This window comes from Emiliania huxleyi (assembly GCF_000372725.1).
Source record: "Emiliania huxleyi CCMP1516 unplaced genomic scaffold EMIHUscaffold_58, whole genome shotgun sequence".
Classification (NCBI taxonomy): domain Eukaryota; phylum Haptophyta; order Isochrysidales; family Noelaerhabdaceae; genus Emiliania; species Emiliania huxleyi.
The window spans coordinates 174,457-185,233 of record NW_005197648.1 but is presented as its reverse complement, the minus strand read 5'-3'; the positions used below and the strand labels follow the sequence as shown (position 1 = coordinate 185,233).

The window sequence follows — 10,777 nt, the reverse complement described above, 5'->3', positions numbered from 1 at the left end:
GCACGGGAGCGGGGACACACCCCCCCCAAAAACCAAAAAAAGGGCCTCACGCCCCGGGGGGACCGAGCCCGGCGGCGCGGGGCCGGGGCCGGGGGCGGAGCCAAGGGGGGGGGGGAGCGTCAGGAAAGCGTCAAAAGCGCAGCCGCCGACCCCACGGGGCGACCGCTCGGCCCAACCGCTCCTTCCATTATCAGGGCATGCAACTGGTATCAGACCGTGAAGCCAGCCTCCGATCAAAAGGGGCGTGTAGCCCTCCTTTTGGTATAATAAAAGAGGCGTGTCCTAACTTTCGCGCGTGTGCCACTCGCCGTCCCAAGATGGCACGTTCTGCCCCGCCCGCTGGCCCGCCACCAGCCCGCTCCCCGCGCGCATGCCGTCAGTGTCCGCGCTGGGCTGTGTCGGCCACCTGCGTGCGGGTCTCGCCTCACCTCTGCTGCTCTCCCTCCAATCGCAGGATCGCCGCTCGAATGGGCGCAGCCAGGGGAGACGCGCCAAGCAGGCCAAGGCACGCGCGGCCAAGAAGAAATTCAACATCACGATTTCCAGCCAGGGCATGGATGCCATGGGCGAGCTCAAGCCTCTCGTGATCGACATCGTAGCGCTCTCCACCGGCATCATTGCGCTCGGCGGGGTGTGCGCGCCCGCCTGCCTGCCGACACTCTGCACACCCGCGTCCTCCCCGCTGGCCGCAACCGCTCTGGCCCTCCTCTGCGCAGGAGCTTATGCCCGCGGTCATGACCATGTTCCGCGTCAAGATCAACGAGAACGACATGACCGGCGTCTCTCCACAAGAGCTCGTGCGGCTGGCCGTCAAGCTTTGCTACAAGAAGGGCTACTGTACGTCGACCGCCCGCTCCCCGTGGGGATGGAGGTGCATGCTCCTGACCTTACTCCTTGCGCCCCTGCAGTTTTTGTCGGGCCGTGGCGCGACCGCATGGAGGAGCTCCTGGATGCCAACCTCTACGACGGCAAGGTGGAGCTGGAGATCGCGACGGTCGCGCTTTCCACGCAGGGCGAGAACATGCAGCACGTCATCAACATGGTCGAGAAGCTGGACACCTTGTCCGCCAAGGCGCGGTCCAAGAACAACGAGTACTACATGTGCCCCCCCCCCCCCCCCTGCTTCTTCTCGTGCTGGTCGAGCGAGGTTGTGCTTGGCCGTCTCGGAGGGTCCACGCGGCCACGTCGAGGGACGCTTCCGACAGCTTCGCCGTGTCGAAGATCTGCTTGCAGAAAGCCGCCGCGCGTCCCCCCTCATCTTTCGTGTGGTACTTCGGGAGGGAGGCCAGGAACAGCGCCTAAGCAGTGGCGTGTCTATTAGCTCCGAGTAGAGGGCGCGTCCTGCAGTTAAGGGGAAACCCGGTACGCGGGGCCAACCCTCGGAGACCCGTGTTTACTTACGGCCCTTTCCCTGCGAACGCGCACCCCCCAGGGCTAGGGCTTTCTTGCCCGCAACCCGATCCCGATCATCTGGCCGGCTGGGTGTGCTTCTTAGCTCCCCGGCCCTGGATGTGAGGCTACCGACTGCACTCCAAGTGCTCCAAGCGCCTGCAAGCCAAGCATTTGGTAGGGGCAGTGCTAGGGGCAGTGAGTACCACTGCTCAACCCAACACCACTTCTCCCATTGGCCGACCAATAGCGAGCACGACCGTTATGACCCCCCCCCCAAATGAACACACCAGTGAGGGTGGGCGAGACGATCGAGGGGTCCCGTACCATGCGGAATCGACCCTATCAAGTGCTCAAGTGCTCAAGCACGACCGGCTGCTTATGCACTTCGACGACGGCATGGACGAGATCATCACGCTGCCCGACGACACGGTGCGCCTGACCGGCGAGGCTGTTGTTGCGCGGTGCAAGTGTGCCCGGTGTGCGCCTGTCCGGCCCGAGGCAGAGGATGGCGGCTGCACGCTGACGCTTCCGCAGCCAGCGCGGCCGCGGCGGCGGAGCTAGCTAGGGGCGCCCTAAACCGGGTCTAAACCTGGTATGTCTAATGGGGTCCCCCACCCAGGCCGAGCCCTGTTTAGACCCAGTTTATCGTAAACAGGACTAACTCGTGTTCAGCAGTGGTCTAAACTGGGTCTAAATGGTCAAAACTGGTTCGCCGGATACCCTCATTCAGGCTCACGGACAGGAGATGACGGCATGCTGGAGCGACACACAAACCCTCAACAAACAGCGCCCAAGGAATTTAGAGTGACGAGTATGCGCCCCTATTGTAACCTGTAAGAGCCCTAAACCTGCCCTCGACTGCCCCCTACACGCCACACGCGGCCACGCCGGCCGAGGGTACAAACAAACGAGGTTCCCCGAAAATGGCCAGCGGCGCGCGGTCAGCCTTGCCGGGCGGTCACGACCTTGGCGAACAGCTGTACTGGACGGGCTCGAGCAAGTCTTCTTTTCACGAAAGAACTAAAAAGAAAGAATTCACCCGCGGGATGGGAGCACCCCGCCCGCTTTTTCGGCCCAGCCCTCCTGACGCTCTCGCCTGACGCTCCTGACGCTCTCATCGCGTCCTCAGTCCCACAAGTTTCGAGTTATCGCCGCCGCCTCGCCGCACCTGCTGCTCTTACGCGATGAACACCGTGACGGTTTCGCGCCGCGGTGGCGTCTTGCTTGCTGTGGCTTCCGGCATGTGTCCTCTCGGCACGAGCCCTCTCCCGCGCCGCGCCTTTGCCGCCGACGCCTTGGCCGGCGGCTCGCGCGTTGTCGTGGACGAGCGCTTCTCGATCACTATCCCTTCCGGATTCGTCCGTCTCTCTCGTGGCGGCGTCGGTGGCTCGAATACACTGCTCTCGGCTGGCGACTTCCGTGGCGCGATTCGCGAGACTGGGGCCGCCACTACGCTCTCTGTCCAGCGCGCAAACGCATCCGCTGTCGCTGCGCCGCAGGGCGACGAGGCGGCGGCGCTGACGGCAGCGGCTAATTCGCTTGCGTCGCTGCGCGACGAGCAGTCGGCGCTCGGTGGCGGCTGCCCGTCCGCCGTGCTGCCAGGGACGGTCGACCTGCGGGGCGGGATCCTCCGATTCGAGATGGCGACGCCGCTGGCTTGCATTCCCGGAAGCGCCGCGCAGGCGCCGAACGAGCTGTTGCGGCACACCGCTGTGCGGGCGGCGTGGTCGGGCGGCGGCGTGCTCCTCCTCTTTGCGGGCGCGCGGCAGACGGAGTGGCTCGGGGGAGCGGGGGAGGCCCTGACGGCGGCGGCGGACAGCTTCGCGCCGCTGTGATGTTCTTTACCTAAAGTATGGAAAAGAGTGGAACCAGAAGTGAGAAGATGGGAGAGGGGTGGACGCGTCCTCCCCGAACCCCGAGAGCGCATGGCCATGGGGGAAGGGGGAGGAACGGCGGTTTTGGGACTAGTTTTGGGATTTGGGCAATGGAGGCAGATCTCGACCCTGTTTTTCCTCCATCGCGGATCGCTCGCACTAATTCTTCCGGATCATGTAGTCCCCACACTCGCCTTCGGCGTCGCGCTTTCTCTTTTCGCCAGCGTCGACGAGTGTAGCTGCTCTCGAATGGCGACGGCGGACAACAGCCTAGCGTCGCCTGCGGAGACCAGCTCCGCTGCCGATGTCGTCATCGACGTGTCGGGCTCGGGCTTCGCCTCGATTCAGGACGAGTGGGTCGCGGAGCCCGGTGTGAGCGAGCTGTGCCTCATGTTCAACGCGATCGAGAGGATCGAGAAGCTGGACGGGCTGACGTCGCTGCGGAAGCTCAATCTGCGCGCCAACCGCATCGCCGAGATGCGCGGGCTGGGATCGCTCTCTCAGCTGGCAGAGCTCGAGCTCTACGAGAACCGGATCGAGCGGATAGAGGGTCTGGAAGGGCTCGAGGCGCTGACGATGCTTGATGTGTCATTCAACCGGATCGGCAAGATCGAGGGCCTGGAGGGCGCCGGCCTCGCCTCGCTCCAGCAGCTCTTCCTCGCCAACAACTCAATCTCGGAGCTGGGCGGGCTCGCCAACCTCCCTGCTCTCCGCCTCCTCGAGCTCGGATCGAACCAGATCCGCACGGTGCCCTGCCTCAAGGCGCGCGCCACCGCCGTCGCGCCGCAAGCCCTCGCGCCGCACCGCCGCGCGCCGCCCGCGCGCACGCCGCCCGCCGCCGAGGCTGACCTTGTCCTCCCGGCTGCGCGGCAGCACCTGCGTCGACTCGAGGAGCTGCACCTCGGCCGGAACAAGATCAACAGCCTCGCCGGCCTCGCCGGCCTGCCTGCGCTGCGCGTGCTCGGCGTCGCCTCCAACCGGCACCGCTGCCCGCAAGGGACACTCGACAGTCACACCCCGCCGCCATTGAGTCGCTTGGCCGCTTCTTTAGGCTGCGCTCGCTTGAGGGCGCCGCCCGCCTCGCCGCCCGCCTCGCCGCCCGCCTCGCCGCCCGCCTCTCGCACCCTTGCCCTGAACCGCCACCCGCCCGCCGCCGCCCTCGCCTGGCCGCAGGGATAGAGGGGCTAGAGACCCTGCGCGAGGTCTACGCGGACCACAACGGCATCGACAGCATGGGCGAGAGACGCACCTCCCACCCACCCTGCCGGCCGCCTCTGCATCAACGCTTCCCCGGCCGCGCCCAGGCACGCTCGTGCGGCTCGAGCGGCTGCACACTCTCGACCTCTCCGCCAACCGGCTGGCGGCCATCGAGGCGTCACTCCGAGAAGCTTCCACCGCTAGACCCACTCCCACGCTTGCGTGTCGGGTGGTCGCCAGAGCCTTGCCGTGCTCTCGGCACCGCACGCTGTCTCCGCCGCGACAAGTCACCGCAAGCCCCTCCCGCCCCTCCTGCCTGACGACGCTGCTTCTCCCTGCCCCTTCGCCAGTGCGCCTCGCTCGCCTCGCTCGAGGAGCTGTGGCTCAACACAAACCCGATCGCCACGCTGTCCGACGTGGCGCAGCTGTCGACCCTCCCCGTCCTCAAGACCATCTACCTCGAGGGCTGCCCGGTCAGCAAGCTCGCCGACTACAGGCAGGCGCTTCTGCGGCTGGCGCCGCGGCTACAGCAGCTGGACGCCGACATGATCCCGCAGAGCTGACAGCGGTCAGCACGCCCCACCAAGGACCGATCATCTCTCCTACCGTGGAACCGAGCCAGGTCCACGGCGCGGCAGCGGACCAGCGCGCAAGGGCCCCGCAACAGGTCAGCATGCCCAGCCCGAAGCCGTGCGCGCGCGAAAAGCTCTGGGTTTTACCTCCGCGAGAGCGGATTCCGGGGCATCCGCGCTCCCCGCCCGGCGGCGCCGGGGCCGCGGGGCGCGGGCGGTGAGGCCTCAGAGTTCTTTTTTCGTTCGGCGTTTTGCCGTTGGCGTTGCTCCTTGCGGGAGGGGGAGCCAGCAGCCACAGGGGAGGTGTTACGCTTACGGGGGATGAACCGTGTTATCTCTCTCGTGTCTCGAGTCGGACAAGGAGAGTCCTGTGAGCTGTGTCGTGCTTTTGCATGTCAGGTAGAGCCGTAATGTATTTACTGAATAACAGCGGTGACTGGCCCCAAGCCTCAGCCATGCTACGCGGATAACACCCCATCACTCGCACATACGCACCACCTCAACGCATGCCACTTGCCACACATCTCTGTCCACTGTCGGTACTCTCGGAACTCGCGTACTGCGGTCAACGACTGCCGCTTGAGCGGAAGTTTTCTGAGGGCAGCGACCTTCCGTCGGCATCGAACTCTCGGATCTCGGACATCTTCTTCTGCTTCTCGAAGATGGCCCGCCCGAACGGCCGCGGGTCCTCGAGGAACTCCTGCGCGTCGCGCAGCACGCCCATCCGCGGCGGCGGCGTGGCGGGCGCAGACAGCGGAGCCTCGTCCAGCTCGATCGTGTCGGCGGCCGCGACGTTGGTGAAGGGCGGCGGCTGCGGCGTCTCGCCCGCCGTGGCGGCGGGCGCCGCGTAGCAGCGGTTGTCGATGGCGCAGAAGCTGGTCGGCTCGAGGCCGGCCTGGCGCGCGATCGAGTAGATGTGCGGCATGGCGGAGGCGGGCAGGTCGGGCTTGCGCGCGTACACAAAGGCGCCCTCGTACTTGTTCTGCAGCGTCTTGCCCGTGTAGTAGACGATGCGGAACGCGTCCTCGCCGCGGTCGTTAGCGCCGATCACGTACCAGTTCTCCCAAAAGGTGAGGCCAAACATCTTGCCCTCGGTGTGCGCCGTCCGGTGCGAGCCGGGCGTCGTGTCGAAGACGAGCTTCTCGTGCAGCTGCGCGTGGAAGTCCTGCGGCATGCCCGCGCGCTGCCGCGGCAGCGAGTACTCGACGTCCACGTCGACCGCCGACCCGTCCGCCGCGATGGCCATCGCCTGCTGCCGCGCGGCCGGCCGGAAGGAGTTGCGCTGGCAGTCGTAGCAGTCGTAGTTGGAGTTCCAGCCCATCACCTTGTACCACTTGCCCGCCATCTGCTGCGGCGTCACCGCGACGAGCGGCTTGGGCGGCAGCGGCGCGTCCAGCGGACCGTCAGCCCCCGGCGCGACGATGGCGATCTTCAGGCAGCTCTGGTCCTCGATGGTGCACGAGAGCACGTCGTCGAGCACCGGGTTGCCAAACTTGGCAAAGCAGCCGACGGTGCACTGCGTGTCGCCCATGCACTTGGCGGCGCAGGTGAGGCCCTTCATGCAGTCGCCGTTCTCCGCGCACGCCTTTGTCTGCAGCTTGCACGACTTGGCGAAGCACTGCGGGTCAATCAGCTCCGACTTGAACTGCCCCTGCGCCAGGTCGGCCAGCTCGTTCTCGGCGTAGCCGGGCGAGGCTGAGCCAAGGAGCAGCGCAGCGCTGGCGAGCAGCGCGGCGGCAGACTGCGCGGCAGACTGCGCAGGCTGCAGCAGCCAGCGCTGTCCGCTGCCGCCGCGCCAGCCGTCTGCAGAGGACGCCTCGGAGTGCGCAGCGAGCGTCGCGGCGCCGTGCCGCCCTGCGGCGGAGTGCGAGGCGGAGCAGCCCGGCGAGCCGGGCGGAGCCGGCTGCGGCAGCGCGGCCGGGCCGACCGAGAAGGACAAACCTGACAAGTATGTGACGACGAGCATCTCACGCGATCCAATGCTAATGAAGACGCGCGGACTATTTCTTTTTTAAATTGCGCCCTTGCACTCGGGTGTCGCTGCCCTTGCACTGCTTGCCATCCCGCTGCTGCCTGTTCTGTTTGCGGCCAACCCCGATCAGGCGTAAGAGTCTCGCGCGCGAGCAGTGTAGGAGAGTCCCCCGCCGCGCGCCGGCTTTGTCCTTTGACCTTTGTATGCGCATGCATGACCGGGGCATGATCGCTCTTGCTATTGCCGCTGGCGCATCATCCATCGATGCGAGAGCAGGTCGCACACGCGCCGTCGGCGCTCAGCCTCAGGCTCTGGCCTCTGCCGCGGATCATGGATCCATTGATGAGGCGCGGGCGTGTGGCCCTAGCCTGTCCCGAGACGGATCCAATCGGATATGGGACACGGATGATTCTCGTCGTCGTCGCCGCTGCCGCGCGTAGTGTACTGCTTCGCACGAAGTGTTCGATGGCACTTCACCTTCAGCGCATGTGGCATGACCGGGTCATCATAAGCGTGCCAGAGCGCACAAACGAAATAAAACAACACCGATATACCGCTAAAAAGTCCAAATAAAAAGGGACAGTCAAGTGCTCACACGAAGTGCTCACCTCTCGTCGCGCCTCGCGAGCAGCTGCAGCGCCTCACGCGGCGTCAGCAGGTCGCCCTTTGCACAGTATCTGCGCATGCGCTCCACCTCGCCTTGCACGAGATCCGTGCGGACGCCACGGACAACGCCCTGCGAGTGCACAACCTCCGCGTTCCACCACCCCGGAGCGGTGCCGCCAGCTGCTGCGTACACGTGCAGCGCGGGCATTTTGCGAGCGCAAACGCTCAGAAACGTGAGCAGGGCGCGTGGCATGTGGAACGGAGGCGCCACCACGACCAACGCCATCGCATTTTGCCGTTGGCATTCGCGAATGACGGTCTCTGCCTCTGTGAGAGTGTTCGCATATGGCAGCTCGTAGGGCAGTCGCTCGTGCGAGAGCCCGGCGCGGTCGAGTAGTTCCTCGAGTACCTGCGGACCACCGTAGCAAGGTGTTGGCGGCTCGAGCTTCTCGTTCTCCAGACCGAGCAGCAAAGTTTGTATCCCCGGAGGCAGCGCAGCACGGGCCATCGCAGCGCCTGCAGCGACTGACGACACGTTGTCGTCGGTGTGTGAGGTGAGATAAAGAAGCACGTGGTTGCCGTAGCGTTTGGTGTCGCAGCCCGAGTCGCAGAGGGCGCGCATGACGAACGTTAGCATGTCGTTTTCATCTGCGCTGCGTATGGCCAGCGCCGCGCGCCGCCAGCGGCACTGCGCCCAGAGACCAAGGCTTAGACCGACAGCGGTGGCCGCGGCTGCTGCCTGCATCGTCTCACCACGAGGCCGAAAGACCACGAGGCCGAAAAGGACCACGAGGCCGAAGCACCACGAGGCCGAACTAACGGCTACCCCTCGGAATGTGACACCAGAATGCTGTGCTGGCTCCTTCACAGCCATCTTACCTAAGGATGGCTGAGCTAGCTACAGTGCAGCCACATCCTTCAGCCCGATGGCTGCAACACACACACGGCCACCTTTTTTAGTAGACATGGCTGGAGACGCACTACCGCAGCCATACCGCCCGCCTCGAGGTGGGCCCTCTTGGCTGAGCTGGCTACATCGTAGCCATCATGGGAAAGATGGCTGGGGGACAGCCATTTCAGCCATTTCAGCCATCTACTATGGCTGCGTCATAGAGATGGCAGCCATCCTCCAGAGCCATGGCGGTGGTAATTCGATGGCAGCCGATGGCAGCCGTCCCGCGAGGCCGGGGGCGACAAGCGCGCAGCCATTTGTGCGTGTGTGGCGGGGGAGGCGGACGGCTGCCATCGAATTATCACCAGCCATGCTCCGGAGGATGGCTGCACTGACTGTGCCCCAGCCATAGGCATAGTCTAAGGCATAGTAGATGGCTGAAATGGCTGTCCCGCAGCCATCTTTCCCAAGATGGCTACGATGTAGCCAGCTCAGCCAAGAGGGCCCACCTCGAGGCGGGCGGTATGGCTGCGGTAGTGCGTCTCCAGCCATGTCTACTAAGGATGGCTGCCGTGTGTGTGTTGCAGCCATCGGGCTGGAGGATGTGGCTGCACTGCAGCTAGCTCAGCCATCCTTAAGTAAGATGGCTGTGAAGGAGCCAGCACAGCCATTCTGGTGTCACATTCCGAGGTTAGCCCGAACTAACCGCAGCGGGCAGGATACTAACACACACTCCACGTCTCTAACTATCTCACGAATACTTGATTTTTCCCGGCTGTCGGATTTTTCCGCGCCTCGAAATTCCTAACAATCGCCTCGCCGCTCCACAATGCCTTTCTCCGTTGCCTCCAGCCGCGCGGCGCCATCGTCCTCGATCCAGTGCCGGCCTGTGACAAGCTTGGCAGCTCGCGGATCGACGATCGCCACGAGCTGCTGCCCGGCGACCGCCGCTCGCCTTCGACGACAGTCCTAACAATCGGCGGTGAGCGGCACCTCCTTGGCCCAGCACCGGTGTTGTCACGTCTCAGCTGCTTCATTGCCATGTCCAGTTATGGCGGAGACGCGCTGATAGCATTCCTGTGCACGCAGTTGGACCTGCACGGCCATCGGGTGCGTGGCGCAAAAAGACCTGTTTGCGCTGTCTTCGATATCAGCGGCTACATGCGCTGCTGCGCGTACCTGTGACGCACACATGTTGATCACATCCATATACTTCACTAACATACAGCTGGCGAGCCTTGCATCCCTCGTCTGGCCATGCTGTGCATCATCTCACCGTATGCAGCCGTATACGCCCACGGTGCTCACAGGGTCGGGCGTCACGGTGCTCGTGGCAAGCATCTCCGTCACTCTTGTGACTTGTGGGCTTGGTGGTGTTGCCTCCGGTGCTACTGCTAGCTAGGGTGCCAATGGCGCGACGGGAGGCGGCCATTGGCGCCACTACAGCAACGATTGTTAGGCCGTGGAAAAATCCGGAATTCGTGCCCCGAACCGGCCGACACGTGGCCGCATATATGTGTATATACCACGTCCGTATGGGCTGCACAAGCCAAACCACGCTCATCACAGCTTGCCACAGTGTGGCCCCTGGCAGTGGTAAGCCATTCTTGGTGTACCAGCTCACAGGAGGGCCGCTTGAACACGATTGTTAGACGGCGTGAAAAATCAAGTATTCGTAAGATAGGTAGGAATTCTGCCTGCGCGAGCTGGCACGACACATTGTTGTATGTTGAAAGCGCTCTAGTGATCACTTTCATACTCGGACCCTAGCTTCGCAGCGACGCTCGTGGCTCCTCCTTCCTCCCTCTGATTGGATGGAGCGGAGCTGAGGGCGGCAGCGCGCCCGAGGCCGCGTGTCACGCCCCAGCCTCCCCCACCCACCCACCCACCCCACGACCTCCTCCCGGTGCCTCACTCGATGAGCGCCCCGCTGTCATGCTGCGGACGCCACTACGCCACGGCGCACTGCCGGGTCGCCACCGGTGGGCTACCGAGGTACCTCCCGTTGCTGTGCGCGGGCGTGCCACGCGCGCCCCGCGGTCATGCTGCAGGCGCCTCCATCGCCGTCCCGTGCACGCAACCCCCTCCCACCCCACACATGGCCGCGGCACGAATGCTCACGAGAGCCACCACGCCTCGATCACGCCTCCTCGCTCCGCCAACTTGACCATCGCTCAGCTCACCGACTTGACCATCGCTCAGAGCTCACCGACTTGACCATCGCTCAGCTCACCTGGTTGACCGCCTCGCGCACAATCTCGAAGAGGTCGGT

The 10,777-nt window shown here is 64.6% G+C and overlaps 3 protein-coding genes across 3 annotated transcripts; 2 read left to right on the top strand and 1 right to left on the bottom strand.

Moving 5' to 3' along the window:
• Nucleotides 1-2,584: 2,584 nt before the first annotated feature.
• On the top strand, nt 2,585-3,258 carry EMIHUDRAFT_357373 (hypothetical protein). Its single transcript, XM_005764745.1, has one exon. The coding sequence runs from the start codon at nt 2,634-2,636 to the stop codon at nt 3,225-3,227; it is 594 nt and encodes a 197-aa protein (XP_005764802.1). The 5' UTR covers nt 2,585-2,633; the 3' UTR covers nt 3,228-3,258.
• A 257-nt stretch (nt 3,259-3,515) lies between these two features.
• Nucleotides 3,516-5,026, top strand: EMIHUDRAFT_213592 (hypothetical protein; the record flags this gene model as incomplete). Its single annotated transcript, XM_005764744.1, has 4 exons — nt 3,516-3,851; nt 4,158-4,275; nt 4,571-4,692; nt 4,814-5,026. 4 exons carry the CDS (start codon nt 3,516-3,518, stop codon nt 5,024-5,026), a joined length of 789 nt encoding a protein of 262 aa, XP_005764801.1.
• A 395-nt stretch (nt 5,027-5,421) lies between these two features.
• On the bottom strand, nt 5,422-7,005 carry VDE2 (Violaxanthin deepoxidase). The gene has a single exon (XM_005764743.1). The coding sequence runs from the start codon at nt 6,999-7,001 to the stop codon at nt 5,601-5,603; it is 1,401 nt and encodes a 466-aa protein (XP_005764800.1). The 5' UTR covers nt 7,002-7,005; the 3' UTR covers nt 5,422-5,600.
• Between the last annotated feature and the right edge of the window lie 3,772 nt (nt 7,006-10,777).

Bases quoted from the DNA above. Each gene is read 5' to 3' on its own strand.
- EMIHUDRAFT_357373 (XM_005764745.1), top strand. From the start codon at position 2,634: ATGTGTCCTCTCGGCACGAGCCCTCTCCCGCGCCGCGCCTTTGCCGCC.
- VDE2 (XM_005764743.1), bottom strand. From the start codon at position 7,001: ATGCTCGTCGTCACATACTTGTCAGGTTTGTCCTTCTCGGTCGGCCCG.